Source organism: Chrysemys picta, chromosome 2 (assembly GCF_011386835.1).
Source record: "Chrysemys picta bellii isolate R12L10 chromosome 2, ASM1138683v2, whole genome shotgun sequence".
Classification (NCBI taxonomy): Eukaryota; Metazoa; Chordata; order Testudines; family Emydidae; genus Chrysemys; species Chrysemys picta.
Window position 1 is genome coordinate 134,147,421 of NC_088792.1, and position 27,547 is coordinate 134,174,967.

At 40.3% G+C, this 27,547-nt stretch overlaps 1 protein-coding gene across 6 annotated transcripts in view; it reads right to left on the minus strand.

Annotated features, from left to right (window-relative positions):
* Positions 1-27,547, minus strand: part of CTNND2 (catenin delta 2) — a 1,171,885-nt gene that overhangs the window by 682,116 nt on the left and 462,222 nt on the right. For all 6 annotated transcript variants that reach the window (XM_008164383.4, XM_008164381.4, XM_065584231.1 and 3 more), the window contains one exon: positions 1,154-1,266. In XM_008164383.4, coding sequence (XP_008162605.2) covers positions 1,154-1,266 — 113 coding nt within the window. The remainder of the gene's footprint in view (positions 1-1,153; positions 1,267-27,547) is intronic.

Here is a 27,547-nt window from a genome sequence, read left to right on the forward strand (position 1 = left end):
AGATTATTGTTTAATTTCATATGAATGTGCTAATTCTGAAGAGCTTGATTTGATGTTAACCTATTAGCTGCCTGCTTTGGACCATGCAATTTCAAATATTTTTTTTAAATACTCTAAAACCCAGAAACTCTAAATTTTGACAAGTAAAAGGTATCTGGGGCCAGTGACAAATGTTGAAAACATTTTAGATGAAATCTCTTGAGTTGGTGCAGCTATTAACATTTTCCTGAAACAAATCAACAATCACATTCCCAAACTCCTTAAAAGATTGAACAGTCCCTTTTAGAGATTTTTAAATGACCTGGGGGCTGTTGATAAAACCAAGAAGCATGACTTAAAACCCCCCATCTCCTATCAATCATAGAAACCAGAGGATTCTTTTTTTCATATGGCGATTGTCTGGAAAACTTAGAAAATAATGTACAGTAACTCCTCACTTAAAGTCGTTCCAGTTAACATTGTTTTGTTGTTATGTTGCTGATCAATTAGGGAACATGCTCATTTAAAGTTGTGCAATGCTCCCTTCTAACATTGTTTGGCAGCCTCCTGCTTTGTCCACTGCTTGCAGGAAGAGCAGCCCGTTGCAGCTAGCTGGTGGGGGCTTGGAACCAGGGTGGACCTGCTGTTTATGTAATTACACGTGTGTGCGTGTGCATGTGGAGTAAAGTGTCTTGGCTGAAAACTGACCTGGATTTTCAACCTTAAGATCATTGTCTGAAGCATATAGATTTCATAGCATCAGGAGTAGACATCTCAGTCACCACACTGTCACCACAGTCTGAAGGTAAAATCTTGGCTTTACTGAAGAAAATAAGAGTCATTGACTTCAGTGGGGCCAAGATGTCACCCCAGTTCTTCAGATTTCCAATCCAATAAAAAAATAAAATTACTTCAATTGATTATAGCAATTACTTCATTTCAATGCCCCTATAGTTTTGGTGCTGAAAATTCTGCTACCAAAGCATGCCATAGATTCATCATCTTGTCATATCAGATGAAAATAAAAAACCAGGTCACTTAATATAAATTTTCAACAGTCTACCAAAAGCTCACATTCCCTGGTGTGTAATTTGTCACAAGAAGATGATCAATACAATTTATTATCAACGGCAATTCATTACAATGTCAGACAAATGAGCAATTCGTACAGTACCTAATGCTGCTCATGCTTCCAGTCTCTGATCCAAGCTTACATCTCTCCAGTTGGCTGGCTACAATCTGGCGTTCAGCCTCAAGTTCTCGAGTCAGTCTCTCAAACTGCAGCTCCTGAAACACAAACACAAACATTCACTCAATGATCTTTGCAAGGATCAGAAAGAATTTCAGTTCATGTGTCAAATTATAGCTTGTGAAATAAGTGTTACTATGACAGCTTCTATGAAAAGCTTCCCCCACCCCTCTTTTTAACACATTCACAGTCCAAATGTATATGATAACACCTGCTGGTTCTCTCATAATTCTGATCATGTGCATTATAAATGGAGTTAGTTTATTTAGGGTGAAATTTTCAAATGAGCTTAAGTGACAGACTCATGTCAAAATTCCATCCTTAATGCATATGTTTTTCTTAATGGTGGTGTAATAGGTTTTCACTAAGCTGATACAAGGATGCTAAAACAAAAGGAGCAATTTTTGACATTTATTAAGACTCAGCTAAGGGATCTGTAGAGAATAATACATGGTGATAAAATCTTTTGTATATTCATCATGCAACATAATGTAGTATAGACTGGAAAAATAAACTATAAGATAGAGGTAAGTATGTTTTTATTGGACACATATTGTTTAATTTCAGCATCTTGGTGTTGTGTTGGAGGTAAACTCTTGTGGTTTCAGAGCAGCCCCTTGTTAAAATCCTGCCACTAACTGATGGTAGGGTTAGGGTAATGTCCCCGGTTCTCTGGATATTACCAAGCCAGAGATGACATAGCCATAGAGCTCATAAAATATTTCTGAATTTTTTTAAAATGCACCAGATTGCATCAAATGTAAGTTACCCCCCCACACACACACACATCCAACTCCCACAGAGCACACACCCCGCCCCAAAAAACCCAACCACATTACAAGGTGAGTATAAAATGAACACCCACTACAAGATCTTCAGTTTTCCGCAGGCTGTCCGAACATGTAGAGTACTCAGTATATTTTTCAAGAACAAAGAATATTTCAGCAAAGTGCACTTATTATAAGTTTGTCAAGTTATGCTGCCTTTTCTCCTTGGTTATAGTTATGAGAAAGCTAGTGTACTTGGCTGGCCCTTTAATGTGAGCTAGGTCCAGCCTCACCTGTGACAGATACAACTCCCTCCCAGCTGAGACTGATCATCCGAGGTCAATTATAAAAGCCAGCAAGTGGCTCAGCGGAGTAGAGAGTTGCCAGAAAAGCACTGGGTTGTGTGGGGGAAGAAGAGAGACACAGGCAGAGGTAAAAAATGTTGTGGGAATCCCTTGTTAAAATACTGGCAACACATCACTGCTGAATCTGTGTGTTCTCATGTACACATTCTCTCTCTCTCTCTCTCTCACACACACACACACACAAAAGCAGAAACAAACAAATTCAGTACTATCACACAACAAGTAGTCGGTGTGATGACTATTCTGTCGCTTGCACTGCATTTACCACCATAGTATCCCACAACATTATACTTAATATACAAAACAAAACAATAACATGTTTGAGTCACCCCTCTGGATGACTCAGTAAAAACACTGCACCATTATTCACACAGAGTTCCCCCTCTCTCTGTTTTTCATAATAGTAACTAATTGATAAATGAACTAATTAAAAGCCTGGTTAAACAGAATCACTTTTTATCAAACCCTGACAAGTGCCATGTTCTGTTATAGCAATCAGTTACACTGATTTCTAAAATGGAAGAGCCCTAATCCAATGCCTAGTATTGTTCTAGACCCCTATTCTGGGGAAATATAAACTTCTAGCACTGAAAATAAGAGTCCCTAAATTCAATCCTGAGCTTCCCCAATCAACAGGGTCTAGCTGTATAGATCACTGAGCTCCTGTGAGGAAAGATTCCCTTCCCTGCATTGCTGTCCAGTAGCCTCCTTTTGCTGGTTAACGGAGTGGTGTATGATGGACTACAGAAACACACTTTCTTCCAGTGTTTATTTAAAAAAACGTGCAGAACTGAGCATTTGAAAGGGAGAAGGAAGTAACAGAAGGTTCAGGAATTTTCACCCCTCCCTCCTGTTGCCTAGCTCCCAGGTCCAGGAACCAAAAGCAATCTGAGTGAGATTACATTTCTCTAATCTCAGACATGGTTCACTTCAGTTTCCAAGGTGATGAAATGATAAGGCTAGTTCTTATTTTATCCAATTCGGTCTCGTCACCCCCCTTATACTTGGTAATATTGGCACAGAATAATGTAAGCCCTGCATATAAAATGAGGCAGGATCTCAGCACAAGGTGAGAGTGGCAGGATGCAGACCAAGTGTACTTAAAATAGCCACTGACATTTGACGGAGGCCATTTTAAGTATTTGGCACTCAATTATTATTCCACTTAAGATTTGCCTGAATATGAATACCACCAAAACAGCCAGAGTGTGTAAGGAGTGAAACCAAACTGATTATCTGTTGCATCACTACCCATATAATAGGTGTTTAAATTCCATAAGTAATTATGTATGAACACCATAACAATGACCAATGACGACCAAAGTTACTCTGGTTCTACTACTTAGGTGCCATGTTTCACACTAGAGGTTGCTGCATCTTAGTGGCAGATGAAGTATTTTTAGAGTAGTATATGCAATTTTAAAAACATGTTGGGTCTTTAGTGGAGTTATGCTAGTGGTGAATTACAATACTTACTAGACAGTCTAAAAATTGAAATTAACTTCATGCGTATAGAATTCCCACTAAAGTCAATGGGATATGCATGCACATATCTGAGGACAGAATTCAGTCCCATGTTACTGGGCTGTTTATTTTAAATGTGGAGGTGTTACTGTGTTTGTGCGTATTTACATTTTTCTCTGACTTTATTCAGCTTTTTATAGTTGCCTACTTCATATTCAATATGTATTTATTTGCTTACCTAGTAGAACAAATTATCCAAGAAGCTGAAAAGACTGTTGATCAACTTTGCAAGAACTATTACATGCATGCTCACAAGACATGAGCAATATATTATTCTTACTGCAGAGTTAGATATAATACAAATTTTATTTAAATGTTTGGGAGAATAAAATCACAATAACATAACAGAGAACTTTTTCTACTTGCTACTGTGCTTGCATAGTGGATGAGAGCACTTCAAATAATGAGATTTTGAATTCATAAAATAATAAAAAAACTACTAGTATATAATGCAAGAAGTTCATTTTTTTCCAAATAAAAATTAAATTACACAGTAATTATTATGTAGTAACTAGGATATGTATTCAGACAAATGTATGCACCTTTGAAGATGAGGAGCTTTGTTCTGCAACTTGACACCTTAGAGGGAAGTTGGCCAGTCATTGAATTTGGTTTGGCTTATTACACAAAGCTCATTCTCACCTGCCCAATGAGAGAAATGCACAGATAGTCTTATACCTTTTCAGGGGAAGTATAAGAATCAAAGACGACTCAGGACACCAGTATTTGCCTGCCAACAATCTCCCTCCTCCTTCCCTTTCCCCAGCCCTGCCAGCAAGGATGGATTAAGAGAACACTTGGTATTAATCCATCAGAATTGTAAGGCTGCAAATGTATGTTCAAATTTATGCAAAACTTGATAAACAGTTTTTAAAAAGACAGGATTTGCCATTTCAAAAACATAACTGCTACACATGCCTCCCTGCTACTCTGGAACGCGGCGCTCTTACACACTTGCCATCTCATAGCTCCTCCAGCCTTCACAACAACCTGCTGGTCAGGAGGCCACTTTATAGCTGTGACTCAGACCAGTGCTCTATCTCGTCACCTCCCTGCAAAAGCAGGTAAAAGCAACAAGGGGGTCATGACAAAAGAGATTGCTTATTTCAAGGAAATGGATGTCTGATGCCATTGACAAGTCCTCTTGCTGGGCTCAGTCCTGTCTACACTATAGTCATTAACTACTATTTCTATTGCTGTTAGCCCACCATGCTCCGAGCACACCCATCATTACTCCAGGGAAAGACTACTCCAGCTCCACCCATTCTCAGAACTCAACGAGGTTACAGCCCCAAAATATATCCAGAAGACCCACCACGGCTGGATGACACTGCAAGCCCTGTGCTGGTACATCTCATCTCCTCACGATATTCAGAAAATCACAGCTCTAGAAGGCAGGTGGCACAGCATTCCTCTTCTATGCAACCATCAAATGCAAGAAAGATGCCTCAGGTAAGACAATTTCATTTGAATTCATATTTATGACAGTAGAAATCAGCACCAAAGATAACACAGACTTTATACTCATTACAGACCACCACAGACTAATGGATTAATAAAAGGAGCTCACTGATACCTTGTCAGCCAGCAATGGTGGTGAAATGCCCCAGACTTGTCATCTGGGGAGATTTCAGCATGCATACTGACAGGGACGCAGATGCAAAAGGCCAAAAACTCATCTCCTCATTTGCCTACCTAGGAATTTCACAGGTCAATTCTGGTCCAACCCACACAACTGGTCACACCTTGGACCTAATTTTCAGTCTAGATGTTAAGACAGTGGACATCACAACCCAGTCACTGTCCTGGACAGAGCATTACATCATTAAGGCAGTGGTCAGAGACCTTCCATCACTCAGGCAACAAGAAAGACCAATGACCCTGATTTGACCACAAAGATTCATGGACTCAAGGAGAGACGAAAGCACGCTAAAGGACAACAACGCCTCATCCACAGGATGAGGAGTCGAGGACTAGGTGAATCATTACCATTCTACACTGTCAGCCTTTGACATGCTAGCCCCCAAACTGCCTCTTCCTCCCCATTAATCCACAGATGTCCGTGGTTTTCTGACACACTGTGATATATGATGAGAGAAGGGCAGAAACTCAAGCACCAGTGGTGGAAAACATAGGCTGATTGAGAGAGGATGAAACAATGAATTCTTCAAAGCTTATGCTATACTAACTCCAAGAGAACCTTTCTATGAGCTTCCATTGAGGATACCAAATCCTTCTCCAAGGAGCTAACCAGGCTGGTAAACTGATTAATTAATCTGGAATACCTTCAACCTGCATTGGAGTTCTTCATCACACTAGGTGCAAAACTATCATCCTACTTCACTGAAAAGATCCAGGAAGCCTTCACAAACAGCATGGATCTGTTCCACTTATATCAACCAGCCAACAGCCCATCTGTATTCCTGGAGTTCAGTAAATTCACTCATCAAGAAGTTTTAAACACCCTAAAGGTGTGTTGGCCAAAGACTTATTAATCCGATCTGTACTCTTTCTGGCTTGTGAAAGAGAGTTGTGAACAACTGGTGCTACTCCTACTGAATTTGCCAATGTCTAATTCAGAGAAGGAATTTTCCCTTCTTCTTTTAAAAATACAATACTCTGATTAACACTGAAGAAACTCACACTGGATACATCAGTCCTAGCCTATCACACCGCGTCAAACATCCCATTTCTGAGCAAACTCATAGAGAAGCTAACAAAAAGCCAACTACAAGTTCACTTAACTGAAGCTAACACTGTAGACCTGGCTCAGTCTGGATTCAGACCAGGACATGGAACCAAAACCATTTTAATGGCAGTGCTGGATGATTTCTTCCTGTCAACTGATAGAGGACAGACATCCAGTCACATACCGTTGGACCTCGCTGCAGCAATAACACTGTTGACCCTGAGATTCTGCTCTTTTGTCTGAAAGAGGTGGCAGGCTCAGGGTAATGCACTAAAATGGTTTGAGTCCTTCCGGGAAGGACATACCCAACAAGTAGACCCCTCACTTGTGGAGTTCCAAAAGGATCAATTCTCTATACAGTCCTTTTCAACATCTACATGCAAACATTAGGTGAACTGGTCAGACAACACGGACTCAAGTGCCAGCAATATGCAGACGATACAGAGCTCTACTTATCCTTACCACATACGGCCACAGAACTACCATCAATATGGCCCAGTGCTGGGATGAAATCAGCTCATGGATGAAGAACAGCTGACTGAAGCTGAACCCGAACCCGAGCAAGATAGAGGTGATGTTGGTGGGCAGAGGAAAATATTCTGAAGAGCTTGCAGCCACGGTGCAGTCTCTGTTGGCTGAAGATACATACCCACAATTGGTCAATTCAATCTGTAGTCTAAGAATAATCTTGAATTCCTCGCTGATGCTGAGCTCTTACATAGCAGCATCCACAAGTCATGCTTTCTACCATCTCTGCTTAGCTAGGAAACTCTGTACCCATCCTGAGGGATGAAGACATGGCCTCAGTTTTTCATGGCTTTGACACCTCTCCTCTGAGCTGGATCACAGCAATGGAATATACCTGAGCATGAAGCCGTCAGCACTTAGGATATGCCAGTTAGTACAGAATGCTGCAACACATCTTAGAAACACAGGCTACTGTGAGCACATCAAACCTGTCCTCCACTCTCTCAACTAGCTTCCCATAAAATATCAACTCAAGTTCAAGGTCTCGGTCTTTATCTTAAAACCACTCCATGGCCTGGGACTAGGGTATCTAAAAGATCACTGGAAGATCAACGACTGCTCCTCTGCACAATGGAACTCTCAAAAATAACTCTCAACTCCCCGATCTGTGTGGGAGACAGAACTTTCTTCAGGTGCAGCCCGAGACTGTGGAATAAACTACCCCAGGAACAAAGATCCATCACAAACCTCACCACTTTCTGCTCCAAGAGCAAAATGCATTTTAGAACTCCCATTTCTAATATAAACACATAGCAACATGTACATTTACAAAAAAATAAAATAAAAGACACACTACCAAAATAAGATACACTGCTGCACATGTGTCTCTTTCTCTGGGGAAGAGAATAAGAGAACAAACAACATGTGACAGATGTGTGACTTAATGCACTACTGAAGGCGCTCAGATACTACACTGATGAACTTGGTGTAAAAATCTATACAAAATAGAACTGATAGAACATAATAGTCTCCTAAGTCCTATTCTGTCCATACAATTACATGCCCAATACATAAAAATCAGTCTCGTATGTATTTTATTGTGATATTTTGGCATTCAAATTTCTATAAACTAAAAGTGACTCCCATGTATTTGATCTTCCTTTTCTTTTCCTTCCAGACACTTTTTCTTTTCTCCTACTGTCACTGTTTATGTCTCTGTCTCTCTCTCTCTCTCTCAGGGTTTGCTCTCTGTGTAAAGTTTAATGTTTGCAGGTTTACTACTTTGTGGTTTTCCCGGTTTCTGTTCCCACTAACACCATTCTTTCATGGCTCTTCTGTCTTCAGAACATTTTCTTCTTATGATTCTGCTTTTCAGATTGTACCCAATGTACAGGGTACCCCATGTTCCTAGGCTACACCTTCCCCTGACAAATAAAGAAATAACGAAAGAGATGCTTAGGGAATAGCTGTGATGAGCAAGTAGCAGTAATTTTACTGTCAGTCTGCCCTAAGGCTGTCATTTCTCATCTCCCCTGATGACTTCCACCAGCTGCCATTCAGAGACAGTAGAGATGGGGGAGGTTTTTCCACACAATCCCTTCCCCAGAACCAGACCTGACAGTTCATTGAATACATGACTGATTGAGGAGGCCCTGCATGCAGGGGTTGCATGTCCCTTTGGAAACAAAACAAAAAGGTGAGGTGAGAATAGATGTGAGAATAGAACGAGATCACCATCCCTCCATGTACCACTAACAATATGCAGGAGGGCTTGAAAGGTCTTTAGTATTGTTAAGGAAGAAATTATAGTGGCTAATATTTGAGTAAATCCATGTAATTTTATATCCTTTTTCTATATTTCAGATATATGACCTAGTGATAGGAGCTATAGAAATTAGAAATAATATTGATGTTTACATTTGATAAACAGCAGATACTGAACCTGGCTCAAGCATTTGTCATAATATGTATGTAGTCTGTAACCACTCGTCTCACTGGTCCATTCCCTATTGGTTCATCACCACAACCTCACGATAATGTTAATCTGAATCTAATGAGGCATGCTACATTAGAAATAAAAACAGAAACACAATGGTTATGCAAGTTTATGTTCATACATTCCATTGTTAAGATAACTGCACAAGAAGGACATCTCTGCACATCAGTGTAGACCAGACTGCAATGTCAAAATGATGCCGAAGGAAGCATAGGGAGAAGACAGTGCAATGCTGAAATGACCATTCTGACAGCCCAAAGCATTGAGCAACAGAAAGTGTATGAGGTCAACACACAAAAAAGTGTAGATTGTGATGCAGCACTCCAATGATGTCAGAAAGGAAGGGGCTTTTTACTGTAACTTTAAGTGCAAGTCTGCTGGAGACAAGCAATTTGTGTTTTAAAGTGATGATGCCTGTCTCACTCTCTCTCTCTGGTAAGAAGTGTTGATGAGTTGAATTTATCCTTTATATTTTCTTCCTCTCTTTCTATTTCTCGATAACCATTTATCATATGGCAACTAAGTTCCTGTATTTGCATTTTTGGTATAAAACTTCAATTTCTCCTACATTCTGCAGCAAAGATGGGCAAAACTGTATATATTTTGTAAGCCTTGAGCATGACTACAGTTTGAATCCAACCCTTATGTAGGACAGAATGATGCGGAGGGAAGCTACTCACCTGTGAGCTGCCAGTTAGAGTACAGGGAATAAATCCTCTATACAGTGAAAAGAATACTGTGCTTAGCATGATAAACCAGCAGCTACATCCCCTTCTCTATGGGTGTATAATGCACAAAAGGGCAAGTTTTTAAAAGTGAGCTGAGACTGGGTATATTTGGTGAAATGTATCTGAGTCCTCATCCAAACTATGGAAGTGCCATTTTCAGCAGCCACTGCCTTGGGAAAATTCCTAGAAGCAGGAATGCTGTACTGCTGCAGTGCAGCACTCATCCATCTCAACAGATTTTGGGTTGCACCAAAATGAGTGTCCCTCTCACCCCTAAAATAGGCTCTCCTAACACACCTCTGTGTACCCCTATGCAGCTGGTTCAGTTGTCTGTTTATTCACCTATAGAAATGGGTACAAACAAGTGTGTTTGATTTACAGACAGAGAACAGAAATACTGACCAACCCAAATAAAAGAAAAAGGATGAGGGAAACCCTACACTGATGGTAGGTATCACTCTCCAATATTAAAAGGGTTAGAAAGACAGAAGATAAAAAATAGCTAAAAACAAACTAAAAATTCTAGTTCAGATCAACAGAAACCTCTACTTGCTGTAAGACAGGTGATGAACTGGCATGCTCTGCCCCTTCCTCCCTATTAACCACACGATCTGGCTATATAAAGTTTGGTTTGTTTCCTATTTCTGTCTCCTGGTATAGGGACATGTTGCCCACTGTCTGTATTGATATATTTAAATATTGGGAAAAACAAGGTCAAAAGGAATAGGGCTTCACTGGACTCACCATAATTGTATGTAAGAAGTACAGACATTGAAATATGCCTTGAAAATACCTTGTTAACAACCTCTCTCTCTCTCTGCCCTTTTAACTATCTGGTGGCAATGACCCTTAAGCATAGTCTATACCTTAGCTTCCTCTTGAAGCAGAAATCAATATGGGACCCAACATTGACTGAACCCAAAAAAACCTTGAAAATCCCCAATAAGACTGACCCAGCCTTGTGGAAAGGATTCTCCCCCATCCCAGGATTCTTCCCGCAGCTCCCATTGGCTGGGAACGGCGAACCGTGGCCACTGGGAGCTGCAGGGGACCATGCTGTGCCTGCGGATGGTCAACATCAGTAAAATGTCTCGTGGCCTGCAATCAGATTATCCTGATGGGCCACATGCAGCCTGCAGGCCGTAGGTTGCCCACCACTGCTCTAGTGAGACATCCAGTAAGCACATTTTAACTGATGCTATGTGCATGTCTTTCTTTATAAGTTCAAGCAAACTGGCCTAAGAGAGATTTGAACCATAACTTTAAGCAATTGCTTTTGATATTTTAAACTTGTCCCTTTTGGACCAATCCCTTCCAGTAGCAGGGACCACACTCTTAAAAGTGCCGTAAAGGCAAGCGCATCCCTTCTCCTTGGAGAATTACTGGGAAGAGTGATAAATGTATTAGATACTAACAAACTGATGATCATAAGTAAGTATTACATTATTATAATATCATTGTTATATTATCTTGGTGATTTGCATAGTTCCTTGGTGTAACGACTAAGCCTTAACCACAGTTGATGACACTTGCTTGAAGGACTGTATTGGTGTGTTCAATACATGGATTGAATGTTGATTGTGTCTACACCCGAATAGTGAAGTGTTGAAAGTCCCCCCTCCCACCCATGCTTACAAGCACCTGCTTACTCAGGTCTCCATTTTCTTAACACTTCTTTAACTTGTAGGACTGATTATTTTACATGGCAGAAATGTTTATGTTTTAGTGTGTTTTGCAAAAGACATAGTGAATTATGAGCAAAGTTCATAAAAGCCAGCAGGTGTGAAAAATCTGAGGAGTTAAGTTCACCCTGTGGAGGTTTCCTGGATTTTACTGTATTCTCCAGAATGTAAGAGCCAATTTATTAATTTTAAAAAGCTTTAACTTGTGGTTGTAAACATACCATTCACAAAGTACCCCAAAGTTCTGCTATTCACTTGATCCTGCAGATACAGAAAAACAACCCCACTAAAACAAGTACAGACATCCCTGGTAAGATTAATAGGGAAAGGCTGATTAATAATATACAAAAAATAGGCCTCCCGAGTTCAAATACGTCAAGGATAACAGAACTCTAGTACAGATGTACTATGTTAACCTAGTAACTAGGATAAATTGTGCTCTAATTAGTGTCACATTATAAAGACATATCATTATAAATATCCAATTATATCATGTATAATACTATGAGTCACAGCTCTACAAGCTCTGAATGAGGTGATTTCTTATAGCTTATAACCTCCTTATCCTATCATCCTAGATGGCATGTAGCACTCAACAACGCATATCCTCTCTGCTAGAAACACCAAATCTTGAAAATGATTAACTTTCCAAGAAACAGGAAACTGAACTCTATATAAGCAGCTATGATGGTCCAGTCTTCATCTAGAATCAGAGCAGAATTATTTGAAGATCCCGGACATGCCAAAACCACCACCTGCAATGCCAATCAACATATGGATTCCAAACTGGATGTCGATCAGCAGCTTCAAAGTGAGGTTTCAGAACATACCTTCCCTTCCATCGTACCACTCCCTCCATTTCCTCACTCTGGGACACCATCATTTGATTCTTGCCTGATAGTATTCTACTCCTCTTTCATTCAAGCATTTCATTCTTACCCTTCAAAGGGTTATACTGTGATCAGAATGGGGCAAAAATGGTTGTATTTTTCCACTCCCAAGTCTCATTTGCCATGCCCACACCCTCAGTATTCCTCCACCAGCTTGCCTTCATTGTCAGTACCTCCCATGTATTGTAGACATGCCATGTATGCCTTTCCCAGTGAAATTGAAAAGGGGGAAAATTCAATACTGGTAAAATATTTTTTCACACCACAGCGAATCAGACTTTGGAATTAATTGTGATAGGATGTCACGGAGAGCAAGACTTTCACAAGGTTCAAAGAATAACTTTTATATGGATAACAAGAATATCCAGGGTTCTAATAGTAAATGCTGACAGAAATTTTCAAAGGGATTAGGAGAATTATCCCACAACTTCCTGCTGTGGGGTTTCTTGCACCTTCTTCCATATGGATTTAAATCCAGAGCAACTTCATTGACATAAGTGAAGCTAAAAATTTGGCTCACTATGCCATTTATATTTATTAAAACTGGATAAAAGAGCTATTTCTTCTAAGCAGTGTCAGACTATTTTTAAACAAAAATCCTTGTCCTATTTAAAAAAAAATAAACAATTTAAATTCTGTCCTCAGTGAGTGGCATTAGGCCCAGGTAAAACCAAGAGCAGAATCTGATTCAATATCATATGCCTCTTTCCTTTCATGCACACTGTTACATTGCCCCATTACCTACTTCTCTTACCTTCCAGGCACACAGGCTACATCTTCCCACATACTGACTGCTCCTCTGATCCATATTGTGTGTCTACCATCACTCCCACTCCTATGCAAACTATCTGTTCTTGCTTCCCCAGAACAGTCACCAGAACCATATAAAGCTTTCTCTCTGCCCTTTTTCACTATCCTGATATCTCCATTTTTGCAGTCTTCCATCCTTCGGTCTTTTTTCTCCTCTTTTAAAAATAATCTTGTGCTTTTTCAGATCATTTCTTTATTCTTTCTATGGCCTCTATTATTCTTAAGCTTTTTCCTCTTCTCACTGCTCCTTACCTATTTTGCCTGCCTGCTTCCCCATTCTCCTTTGGCAGACAGCTTTTCTTCCATGGTGCTGCTGTCCTTCTATTCCTACACTGTGACTGCTCAGCTCCTCAGAGCAGTAAAGTGAAAGCTCTGTCAGGATAGTGTCAGAACTTCAGAGAGCTTGCTAATTTCACACCTTTCCTCCCACCACTTTTTTAAAAAGCAATGGGGAAGCAGGACATACAATTAACAACTTTCTAAGGCACTAGAATGACCATACATCAGAGCTTGTTACTTTGACTTTGTTGTCCTGCTCCATGTGGGAACAAAGCTGCATGGGGAGCTGTGGCTCAAAACAATTGGGGGGATAACAGAAGTGGAGTGAAATTAACAAACTCTGACACTTTAGCATTACAGTGCTCCTGAGCTTTTTAATTTCATCTTATTGTTCCACTGAACTGGTCATATAAAGATTTATTGAATCAAGAGCTCAATATTGAATCAAAAAAAGATGAAAGTGGCGAAAGAAAAATAAAACCCATGCAAAGATAAGTCCATTTATGTTGACAATTTTGGGATTGAATTTGATGTACACAACCAGAAAGAGATGTTAATAAACCATTACTTCTAAGATCTTAACGACAAAAAAATTAGTAAAATGAGAATTAAAATGTAGTTAAGGTTAGTCAAATGGCACCTTATACAATAGGTCTGTTCTCTTCTCAGTGCTTAATAATCGTCCTAAATGCTTTCTTAAGTGATTACGTTTTTTTATTACTACTTGTGTGTGGTAGCACTGCAGAACCAACACAATTATTGGAAGGGGAGCTCAATTCATTTCTTGTTTCACAAATAATACACCATGCTGGTTGTATATGCAAAATAAGAAATACAGCATATATAATAGTAAATTTAATTACCACTGTCAGTAGATGTTTATTTCTTTCTTTTCTCTTTTCTTTTTTTTAAAGGCACCCAATTGCATGTAGCCTAGCACCTTTCCTGTTTTGTTTTCCCCCTCTCTTTTTTAAAATTTTGAACCAGTAACACTGAAAATTTTACTGCTTTTCTACTTATTTGCAACATTCAGCATGACACTTATTACATGCACCTTGACATACTTATTTCATCCTAATATTCCATTTATTTGAAAGGACTTTACATATGAATGTAGTTGAAGGCAGGTTTGAGCATGAACATATCATATTCTATCAGATACTATTTTGATCATTCAAATAATTTAAATGCTTTATACTATTCTTAAATAGTAAAGCAAAAATGGGTTTTCAAGCAGCATCAGGTAAAATGTGTTCAAATCTGCAGTGCACATTATAGGAATATCCAACAGGTTTCCTATCAAGTTTGGTTCAGTATCGGTTCACTTTAATAACTCAATAAATGATTTTTAATTATTTTCTCTGTATTTTATGATAGTTGTTATTAAAATATAAAGAGAGTAAGGACAGTGAAATCTATGATTCTAAAATCACAGATATTCTACCCTCCTGCACAAATTCTGCAGATTATGGAAATTCTCGATAGATCTCTATTAGTCCCAATTGGGGGGGGGGGGGAAGAATAAAAATGAGTTAATTTTCAAAAGCATCATTATGATCTTATTCTCGTGATTTCAGTATGGATAGCCTTAGGAAAAAAATAAGTCTTTCAGCTAAAAATGTAATATTATAATATGATTATGTGCATTAGTGAAAAGATGTATTTATTTTCACAAGCCAGAACCCAGGAAATATTATATAGCATTTTCCTATACCTTAATAGATTCTTCTTACTACAGATTTTCAGATTTATGGACTAGCTCCTGCTTCCTCTGAAGTCAATGAGAATTTTGCCATTGATTCCAACTCAAGAAGATTTAGACTTCGTTTCTCAGGATAAAATATTAATATTAAATTGAATTGGTACATGAACTTCCTGTTCCTGGTAAGTAGTAAAAAAGGAAAAGGAATGGTTTTACTCTTAAAAAAAAAATCATAGGATGCTGTACAGTTAAATATACTAGGCTAAATTTATGTCTGTAACTCTAAAAGATTACACAGGTATATTGTACACCTGTTCTACTCTGAAATTGTCATCCCTCACAAAAATAAAGGCTGCTCTTCATATAATATAGAGCAGAGGTTCTCAGACTGTATCCAAAGACTACTAATCCCCTGCAGACACTTTCTGGCAGGCTAGATAGAGCTGGTTGGCCATATGCTGCTGGACCTCTGCCTTATTTCCAGCTTGTAAATCACATTAAAAAGCAGCTAAAATGCTTTAAATACTTCCCTAATCTCCCGTTTCTATGTAAGCACGTGCTGTAGCTACCACACGGTTATTAGACAATTGGAAATGGAAGGAAAGATGTCCATGAGACTATCCATCTTTTAAAATGTCATCCCCAAAAGTCTGAGAAGTCTGGATTGCTGCTCAATTCCCCAAGCACTAATAGGTAAATATGGACACCAATGGCACAACAACTCAGGAACAATCAACTTAGGAAATAAAAGACCTGGTGGGAACGTTTTTTTTTTTCTTATTATTATTTTTAATACAAATATGCAGAGATAGTATAAATAATTAAATTTGATCAGCTACTAGGATCAAGCCATTTCACTAAAATTATATTAGATGTAATCTGAAAGTCAAACAAACAAATATATATGATCTAAATTATATCTTCCCCCAGTGTGAGTACACTAGCAAAATACAGGGATTCAGTGAACACTTTTCAACCCCAAAGTACCCATTGTGTTGCCAACTCTCATGATTTAATTTCAAGTCTTTCAATATTTAGTATACTTTCATAAAGCCCCAGCTCCTGGAGGCAAGTGATTACTTGAGAATCCTTGCTTTAAAAAAAAATGCTTTCTAATCTCGTACTTGCAAAGAAAAGCTTGAAAATGTGATCCAAGTGTGTTCTAAAGGCTCAGAAATTAGAATGTTAAAACAAATAAACCCAGACGTTGCTGAACCGATGAGGGGGGAATGCCATTTTAGATTTGGTTTTGGTGAGTAGTGAGGACCTCATTGAGGAAATGGTTGTAGGGGACAACCTTGGCTCAAGTGATCATGAGCTAATTCGGTTTAAACTAAATGGAAAGATTAACAGAATTAAATCGGAGACTAAGGTTTACGATTTCAAAAGGGCTAACTTTAATAAATGAAGGGGACTAGTTAGGGAAGTGGATTGGACTAACATATTTAGGGATCTAAAAGCGGATGGCGCCTGGGATTATTTCACGTTGAAATTGCAGGAGCTGTCGGAGGCCTGTATCCCGAGAAAGGGAAAACGGTTCGTAGTCAGGAGATTTAGACTGAGTTGGATGAGCGAGCGTCTCAGACGGGTGATTAAGAAAAAACAGAAAGCGTACAGGGAGTGGAAGATGGGCGGGATCAGCAAAGAAACCTACCTTATTGAGGTCAGAGCATGTAGAGATGGAGTGAGAAAAGCCAAAAGCCGTGTAGAGTTGGACCTTGCAAGGGGAATTAAAACCAATAGTAAGAGGTTTTATAGCCATATAAATAGGAAGAAAACAAAGAAAGAAGAAGTGGGACTGCTCAAGACTGTGGATGAAGTGGAGATTAAGGATAGGCATGGCACAATATCTAAATGAATATTTTGCATCGGTATTTAATGAGGCTAATGAAGGATTGAGGAATAGTGGAAGCGAGACGGATGGGAATAAAGGAGTGGGGGTTGGCATTACTGTATCGGAGGTAGAAGCCAAACTCGAACAGCTTAAAGGGACTAAATCGGACGGACCGGATGATCTTCATCCGAGAATATTAAAGGAACTGGCACGAGAAATTGCAAGCCCATTAGCGATAATTTTTAATGAATCTGTAAACTCGGGGGTGGTACCATTTGACTGGAGAATAGCTAATGTGATTCCTATTTTCACGAAGGGGAAAAAAATGACCCGAGTAACTACAGGCCTGTTAGTTTAACATCTGTAATATGCAAGGTCTTGGAAAAAATTTTGAAGGAGAAAGTAGTTAAGGACCTTGAGGTCAATGCCAATTGGGACAAATTACAACATGGTTTTAGGAAAGGTAGCTCGTGCCAAACCAACCTGATCTCCTTCTTTGAGAAAGTAACAGATTTTTTAGATAAAGGAAATGTGGTGGACCTAATATACCTCGATTTCAGTAAAGTGTTTGATACAGTACCGCATGAGGAATTATTGGTTAAATTGGAAGAGATGGGGATCGATCTGAAAATCCAGAGGTGGATAAAGAACTGGTTAAAGGGGAGACTGCAGCGGGTCGTACTGAACGATGAACTGTCAGATTGGAGGGAGGGAGGTAACCAGTGGAGTTCCTCAAGGTTCGGTTTTGAGTCCGATTTTATTTAATCTATTTATTACTGACCTTGGAACCAAATGTAGGAGTGGGCTGATAAAGTTTGCGGATGACACAAAGTTGGGAGCTATTGCCAATTCGGAGAAGGATCGGGATATCCTGCAGGGAGATTTGGATGAGCTTGTAAACTGGAGTAATAATAATAGGATGAAATTTAATAGTGAGAAGTGTAAGGTTATGCATTTAGGGATGACTAACAAGAATTTTAGTTATAAGCTGGGGACGCATCAGTTGGAGGTAATGGAAGAGGAGAAGGACCTCGGAGTCCTGGTTGATCGCAGGATGACTATGAGTCGGCAATGTGACGTGGCTGTGAAAAAAGCTAATGCGGTCTTGGGATGCATTAGGCGAGGTATTTCTAGTAGGGATAAGGAGGTCCTGGTTCTGTTATACAAGGCACTGGTGAGACCTCATTTGGAGTATGGTGTGCAGTTCTGGTCTCCCATGTTTAAAAAGGATGAAATCAAACTGGAACGGATACAAAGAAGGGCCACTAGGATGATCCGAGGAATGGAAAATCTGTCGTATGAAAGGAGACTCGAGGAGCTCGGTTTGTTTACCCTAACCAAAAGAAGGCTGAGGGGGGATATGATTGCTCTCTTTAAATATATCAGAGGGATAAATAGCAGGGAGGGAGAGGAATTATTTCAGCTCAGTACTAATGTGGACACGAGAACAAATGGATATAAACTGGCCGTTGGGAAGTTTAGGCTTGAAATTAGATGAAGGTTTCTAACCATCGGAGGGGTGAAGTTTTGGAACAGCCTTCCGAGGGAAACAGTGGGGGCGAAAGACCTCTCTGGCTTTAAGATTAAGCTTGACAAGTTTATGGAGGGGATGGTTTGATGGGATAAAGTGATTTTAGTCAATAGGTCAATAACGTGCCATCACTAGTAATTAGTAACAATGGTCAATGATGGGATATTAAAAGTTACTACAGAGAACTTTTTCCAGAGGATCTGGCTAGAGAATCTTGCCCGCATGCTCGGGGTTCAGCTGATCGCCATATTTGGGGTCGGGAAGGAATTTTCCCCCAGGGTAGATTGGCAGAGGCCCTGGAGGTTTTTCGCCTTCCTCCGCAGCATGGGGCAGGGGTCACTTGCTGGATGATTCTCTGCAATTTGAAAGAGTAGCAGTGGAGAATAAATATTTACCAAATGTATATTTGAGGAAACCATTTTGGAATATGCCATGCACATATTTGGAATTGTAAGCAACTTTCTGCTGGGAAGGCTCAGGTATGAAGTTACTGTAACAGCAGCAAACAAGTGCTTGTGGCCAGATGAGCATTTGCATTGAACACACAAAATGTATCAAAATTATCTTTGTAAACCGGGGCTTTCATTTTTTGGTAAGAGAGTGAATTCTCTATTAGTCCCTCTACCTTACACAACTGCCCTCTTTCACTTCTCTAGTTTCTCTCCTCTCCAGATCTCTTCTCCTCCCCACCTTCAGATGTTCCTCCTCTCGCAGTGCAGGCTTTGTAAGATGTAAGCTCTGTGCATGCTGCACTTGGCAGATAATGAATGGCTCATACTCTCTGCCAGAAACTGTGATGGAGATGGCCAGGCCTACTGTTCAGAGCCGGAGTCAGGAGTCTAGGGTGGGATTGGCGCAAGGCTGGAGCAGGACTAGGAGCAAGGCAAGAGCAAGAGCAGGGTTGGAGCAGGCTAAGACTTTGGCAGTCTGTTGTCACTGTCAGGCAGGAGTGAGCAAGCCCTGGAGTGAAATCAAGCAGACTGAGCTTCTGTTCCTCCTGGGAGGCTCATACACCTGGTCTGGGAATCGCAAGGCCAGTTCCTGGCTTGTGGATTGGCTGGAGCACAGCCCAGGAGTGACTCATCACAAGTCACTCACCCCCTCCAATATTGCTGCCTCTGTTACCAAACCAGTGCTAGAGGAAACCGCTCACAACTGGTCAACCGGGGAAGACCGGCAAGTAGCCTTGCAGCAGGGAGGGGAAAGAACTTATGCTCTGCACAGCTGAACCAAACATAGCCAGAATCTCCCCAGACTGGGAAATCTATAAGGGAGTAGGACTGAGAGTAAAGCTGACTGCCCCCTGAAAAGGTGGTGAGAAGTGGGGCTCAAGGCCACCACCACTCAGCACCTCAAGCTCCCTCCTTGCCTCACATGAGCTATTGCTGCTGAGATGGGAGAAGGAGGCGAGATAAAGTTTCAAGCGACTCTTCTTTCAGACCTCTAGGTAACCAAAAGGATGAAAGGGTTAATGGGAACCAGCCTCTGGTCTGTCCAGAAAGCATTCAGTTAGCCCACTCAGTGCTTTCCAAGTGTGCAGGATTCCCCAGGCCAGTAAAATACATGCTTTCTGTGATCTCTCCCTAATTACAGACAAGTAGAACTGCGCACTGTATATACTCGTTCATAAGCCGATTTTTTTTTTAGTAAAAAAGTGAAGCATCAGAGAAGGGGTCAGCTTATGAACGGGTATAGAGAGAGGGAGAGGTGGGACAGATGGGGCAAGGAGAGGCAGCACAGCCACCAGAGCCAGAAGGGAAGAGGCGGGACCAGAGTCTCTCCTCTTCTGGCCACGCTGCTCTCCCCCAGCCTCCAAAGCAGCTGCAGCCCCGGGGCTGGCAGGCTGTGGCCGGGCTGCCTGCCGGAGCAGGCTGCAGCTCCAGCCAGGCCAGAGACATCCTCCCCTGACCCGCCCCAGCTAACGTGGGAAGGGATGGGATGGAGAGAGTGTGAGGGTCCTGGACTAGGGGTGTGGTTATGTGGGGGGTGGTCACAGGGGTTACTCCCCTGACCCCCAGCTTCTCCCCCCAAAAATATTTCCCCACCAGTTGCTGCCCCGGCCCATCAGGGTAAGCCGCTGGCGGGCTGGGACATTTTGTTTACTTAGGTTTACCTCTGTGCTTGCAGACGCTCGAGGTAAACAAACCATCTCGGCCTGCCAGCGGCTTATCCTGATGGCCTGGGAGCCAAAGTTTGCCGACCCCTGAATTATAGGGTCATAATTTTTTTTCCAATTTTTACTTATCCATCTTGGGGGGGATTGGCTTATAAACGAACCGGCTTATGATCGAGTATATACGGTATGTAATAAACCCCCAAACCATGTGAAAGTCACCTGGCTGTGTGTTTCAATATTAACTCAAAAAACTCGCTCCATGTATATTGAAGACTTAATTGAGATTCGTGACCTCTTAAGAAAATCTGGGCCAATTTACGTTTTTTGAATCAAAGCCATGCAACATTTGCAGATCTGGATTGCCTGACCTGAAACCAGCTGAATATGTGATGATTTTGAATGTGTTTTGAGGCTTTTTTGAAATCCAAGATGCAAAGAAAAAGAAAATATTCTCCCAAATTCTATTGAAGTGAAATGGTTAAGATTTGCACAGCTCTAATTAAAAGCCTCTATTTTCAGGTGGATGCAAATACTCATGGAATTTCCATTCAATCATTTTTGAATTATCAAAATGTGAGGAGAAAGGTTCATGCTCTAAAAATAGCAAACTTTTTGCTCTTGACTAACACAAAAATGATCTGAATCTAGAATTTCATTCTAGGTATGTACAAGGCCTCAAGGAGGAAAGCTTGCTTTGGTAATGCTGATCTAAACACACAAGTCTGCAAATGTGGTACAGCACCTCAACTGTCACATCCAGGCCTTAGTCCTGTACAAGATGTTTGCCTAGAATCCTCCGTCTAGGAAATTGTCTTTGTATTCATATTGTTCCTCTGCTCCTAGGTTCCCTCACCCTCCCATAACTGCTCTTGACCCCAAGGCCCAACGAGATCCCTCTGACAATCTTATTTTAGATAACTTCCAGGGTTTCCATAATGCATGTAGGGAGTGGCAGGTGGTTACTCTCCCCCTTCTGTGGGAGGACAAAAAGGATTTTCTTGAAGTTTCAGGTTCTGTAGAAACTTTACTTTCAAGTGACCTGCAGAAAGTTGGTACTATGCGATCCCCTGGGAACGGATCATGGAGAGTCCAGCTTCGGTAACACATAAAATATGTACAGTACAGGGTTTATTCATCTCTACTCAGGATTTTCTTTCTACCCAAGCAAATATTCTGTCCCAAGCAAAACTCTCTAAATCTGTCCTATCTACCTAAAAGAGTAACATCAGAAGTGGTCCAGGAAGTATCTCTGCTGGGGTACCTGGTCCCTTCAGTTTCAAATGCCCTGAATCATGGATCGATCCAACTTAGAATACACAGAACCTACATCACTGGCAATTCTAAACCCTAAAACCAAAAGAAAGGACACTACACTTGCTGGGTCTCAGCATCCTGTACATTTCAGATTTTCCAGCCCCAGACCAGGCAAAATGTGAAATGAATCTGATCGATACACTGAATATTCAAATATGTGATTCAATCTACCTCTCTTACTATTATAGAAACAAAATTAGATTTCAAAACAAAAAGCCCTAAAACAGAATGGTTTAGATTTTAAATATGTTAGAGTCAAGAAATGAAAGTTCTGATTTGCAGCCAAAATTCACCTCTATGGCCGTTTTACTGTTCCCAGATAATGCAGCCATGGAGGTTTTTAACTATTTCTTGGGGTTGCTTGCCATTCAGCAGTGGATGTGTAATGCTGATTTTGGTATTACATGGCTGACCAAGCCTGTATAATTCCCTGAGGCAGACTCAATGGCATTCAGGCTTATAGAAATGATGTCATGGGATGCACTGAGTATACCCACTGCATCCACTTCACATCCTAAGGCAAGGAACAAAATCAGTCAGTCAAAGAAATTGTTAAAGGGGTTGTGTGGTCCCTCCAAAAACCATCTCTCTGGCACAGGTCCATGTTAGAGCTCAGTCAGAGAAAGAAGACAGCCTCCCCTCCTGCACAGCCACACATGAATGCAGAGGCATAGAAGCTGGAAAGGAAGCTTCACAGAGGTGATTGGGGTGTTCTTCACAATAACAGTGGAACATGAAATGCCCACACCCCTCTCCATATGTAACATCAGGGCCAGAAAAGAAATCCTGCGCTCATCATCAGCCTCTTTTTCTCTCTCAGGAAAGAGAAGTTTTGCAGCAGAGCATGATGATATTGCTTAGAGCTGGTCTACACTGAAAACATATCAGCATAGCTACCTCTCTCAGCAATGTGAAAAATCCACACTCCTGAGAAACAGTTATGCTGACCTCATCCCCTAGGCCAAGGGAAGAGCTATGTGGTTACAGCTGAAAAATGCTAACTTTTTAAATAGCAACTACTGTCTCTAAATTAGTTAATAATAAACACCCGCACACACACACATATATGTCTGTTGAAAAATGGGGATGGGGAAACCTTTTAACTGCTTAGGAAGAAGCAAAATTTACACTTTGAAAAATATTACTCTGTTCACAGAATAATGAGGCCTTATAATAGATATTGGATCTTATTTACTGAAATTTTGCTTTTTGATTCAGATGTTAATTTCATGCCACATTAAATAAACAACAGATAAAAAAAATATTTTCTTTAAATGCTTGCATCAGCTTCAAAGTTGCAGTTTGATACATTTTTGAATTAACTTCACAAAGCACTGAATTTAAATTTGCAAGCTGTGATGATTCAGAATTTTAAAAAGTTCCTGTGGTGGGAATGAAAAGAGGATGGTGTAATGTTGATAAAAGACATGGAATAATCCATTCATATTTGCATACTAACAACAAGGCTTTTTGATTGCAGGATAACTGGATTCACTACTTGTTTCGTTTAAGTTGAAATATTTTATGCATAAATGGACTTCAGGAATAGTGACCAATACATTCACTCCCATAACTATTTTCCTTTGAAATCTAACAACAGTGTTCACCCTTAAAACTTAATTAAATAATTCTCCTCAGTGTTTACAGTATTCACTATACTTGTAGGGTATACTAGGATACTAAAGGCATTGAGGGCAAGTTATTTAATTAACTAATGCAACTGGTAAGATTTAAGGGTAACCAATGAAAGTGGGTTGTTAGCTTTCTTCTTTTTTGGCTGTGTGCACATGAACTGGCCACTCTCATTTCCTAGCAACAAAAATTATCTGCCAGATGCCATCAACACACAGCATAATGGAATTCACCACATTGTAGACAAGATCAAATCTTAATAAAATAAGATTGAGGGGAGATTTAAGCCTAAAAGATTTAAACCTAAATCTAAAAGATGAAGAAAATCTACAACTGAGACATGGTACAGTATGCTCACCCAAGCAGGTGGACCATCTCATAATATTAGAGCAGCCTACAGCAAAATACCATTCTGTAACAGAGCTTGCTACAATGTGACAGTAAGGTAAACTCAGAATGGATTTAAGTACATGAATTCATGTGCAGAGAATAACCCTAACATCTGCCTGTGTTTTTCCAATATTTTGTTGATGTTGTTTTAGTCTGGCCACATTATCCACTTGTCCCCTGAAACTATGTCTTGTAATTTCAATCAACTGCAGTTACACCTGCCGAAAAGAGCAGAGCTCATCAGTAACAGTTGCCTCTGCTGCTGAGCAAAGCCAGCAAGCTGTTCATGAATCCAGCAGATGTTTTTGCATGTTAGACCACATGGATTTTTCAAAACCATTTTTGCTTGTCTTCTAAATGGCAAAAGAAAAGAAAAGAAAAGAAAAGAAAAGAAAAGAAAAGAAAAGAAAAGAAAAACTCATCTGCACTAGGTATATTGTGCTCACCTGGCAAATGACCCAAAGCATGAACTACATGAGACATGTGACTGAAATACTAGTGTACTGAGTCACCAGGAGAGCTAGTCAAAAATGCAAAAAAAATAGCACATGTGAAAATGTTTTCAAACATTTTTCATTTCCATTTTTCCAAATTTCACTCTGAATTATTTTCAAAAATTGGATATTTTGATTTTGAATCAATCCAAAATCATACAATGGAAATGAAACAAGAATACAAACAAACAAAATACAGACTAACTAGCTATTTTGTAATTTTTTATTGTTTTGTTTAAATTGTTTTTTTTTTAATATATTTTACATTTCCAGTGTAAATAAAAAAAATCCACATTTTTGAGGGGAAGGATTTTTTGAAAATGATTTTGTTTAACAATTTGGGAAATGTCCCGTTCTGGTTTCCATTTGATTTTATGAATGTTATTTGTACCTGTAGCAGGCAGTGCAGATTAGAACTTTTATTTTGTAGTAGAAAATAAGCTATGAATGAGAAACTGCACCAGGGCCATCAGCCTTCAAATAGCTTTATTTTGTTGAGACAATAAGGGCCGCTGGCTGAGCCATTGACTTTTAAAGACCTTCTGCCAGCAATCCCATTCAATGGCTGGAAAATCCCAGCACAGGAAGAGAAGCAAGAAAAGATGCAGTCTGTATCACAGACAAATCTGAAAGGGAGCAGACCATTGCCAGAAGAAGACAACTCAGCAAGGAGAAGTGGAGGCAGGAGTGTCCTAGCCTACTTGAAAGACACAGACCAACACCCCAAAGTCCCTCAGGGATGATGAGGACTCAGAGAAAGGGGGGAATTGCATTCAGGTGTTTTTTTGTTTTTCCATAGATCTGTAATTCTCATGTGCTAACACTTAAGTGTGTGTATGTTTAAGAAGTTCCTCTGCAAAGCTTGTGTGTTCATTAAGTGTTATGTGGTCCCCAAAGAGTTTAAGTATACATTGGTGTGTGCACGTGGGTTGAGCTCTGGGGAGAGCTTGTATAAACTATTGGGGAAGCATGGGGAGTTCAGCACTAGTTTGAGGGCCGAGAGCAGTTCCACTGCAGGGTCCCACATCCCAAGGAGGAGTGCCAGCCCGGGAGTCAGCATCCTGGGAGGGTCTGAGAGGACAGAATCAGAGACAGTGTCTGGACTCTGCTCAGTCCCAGAGGATTACAAGCACATAGGATTTGAAGGTTCGGTCTGGCTATAAATAGCCTGGTGACTGTCCGCAAGGGGGACTCAGCCAGGACTGTAACATTCTGTTATTCAAAAACAGCCAGATTTTGATTCTGCTTGAAAAATGTTGACTGGCTCTCATCACAGGGTTAGAAGCATACTTCTATCCTTAAAATAAACAAAAAAACACATTCAGTTTGTAAGCACTCAGAAGCAAGAAAAGGATCCCTACTAAATTCAGGTAGAAGTAGATGCAAATTGTATGAATATTTCTTTATACTTAACTGAAGACCCAACAAACTACTAGAGATAGGAGCATATTTACAACAGCCTGGCATCCCATATGTGCAATTTATAAGCAATTCAACAACTAAAAAGGAACTCATTTAAAATTTAGTTAAGGAACACATTCTACCCTCATATGTGCTCATGCAGCTCTTTATGGGAGCCATAGTATGTCATTCCACAAACAAAAGCAGATGAGAGAATGACACCACCTCCCCAAATCACAGCAGCCTACAAGAACTGCTACAGAATTATAGGGTGACTGGCATCTGTACTCTACTCTTTGGCAAGGAACAAAACAAGAAAGAAATGTCTGTATAGAAAATGAACCAGGAATGACATTGCCTGATCCATTATATTTGGCTACCCCAGAAGAGGCAAAATTGATATACAACAAAAATGGTGAGATAAAAATGGCAAAGTCATAAAGAAACTGGGTTTCTTTCATAAGTCTAGCCAAGTCACTGGTGAGAGACTATATAATGTCATCCATCCATAGCTCAATGCAGTTTACAAAGCAGTGTGAATGGTAGGGACTGGAGAATGCCATGGGTGTGTTGGGACATCTCTTTGGTCATTGCAGCACCAGCCCCTCAAGCACATAAAAGTATTAGTGTGACACCTCCTGTACTAATGCTTGGCTTTATTTAGATTCAAACCAAATTTCATCCATTCAGAACGGAGTGCCCTTGACATACATTTAAAAACCCAATGAAGACAAATTCCAGACAAAGCAGTGGCAGCACTTTTTCCCCACCCCCAAATCACATCTCCCACTATCAGTCAGCAGATCCAATATTGGTTTAAGATTTCCACCCCACATTTACCTCAAAGAGAAACTGCACCTCCAGCTGCCTCAGCTTTGCTCCAATACCCATTCATAAACCGAGACTATGTAAATATGTGAGTGGCTACACAATCTCAGTATATTTCAGATGGTTACACTGATGAAAGGCAGATCTGTGCTGGTACAACTGCACATGGGAGACATATTCCCCCTGGGGAACAACGTTGTTGCCAGTAATGGGTCATGGTCATGCCACAGCCTGTCCCTATCAATACAGTCTCTGTAACCAAGATGCAGGCTGTATGGACCAAAATGTCTTATGCCACAGGAACACAGTAACATTAAACGCATGCTCAGCGTGGCCTACAAGTATTCACATGGTGTTCACATTGGCCAATAGCTTACATGTTGTTTGCCAGGGCAAGGAGGAGGTTAAATGATTACTTGAAAATGTGTGGCTGATCTGGCATGTGTGCCTGAGACTCTCCCTGTATGACGCCAATAATTAAGAACCTACCATGCTTGGAAAATTCTACTAATGATCACAGCTATCATTATATCCCATGGACCACTACCACTCATGCTCAAGTACCACACACCCTAATTCATATTCTATGACTTTACTGCCTGAAAATGGGATACAGGCAGAATCCCTGCCAAAGATGCTCCATCTGCCTCCCCATTATGTCAGCCATCTGCAGGCATGCTCATGCTTTCAATCATATCTCTAAGGGTAAAGTTTTGGTGGATTGAAAAAATAGAAATGTAGGTCTGGAAAGGACCTCGATAGGTCATCTAGTCCAGTCCCTGTCCGGAGGCAGGATTAAGTATTATCTAGACCATCCCTGACAGGTGTCTAACTTGTTCTAAAAAAATGCCAGTGATGGAGATTTCACAACCTCCATAA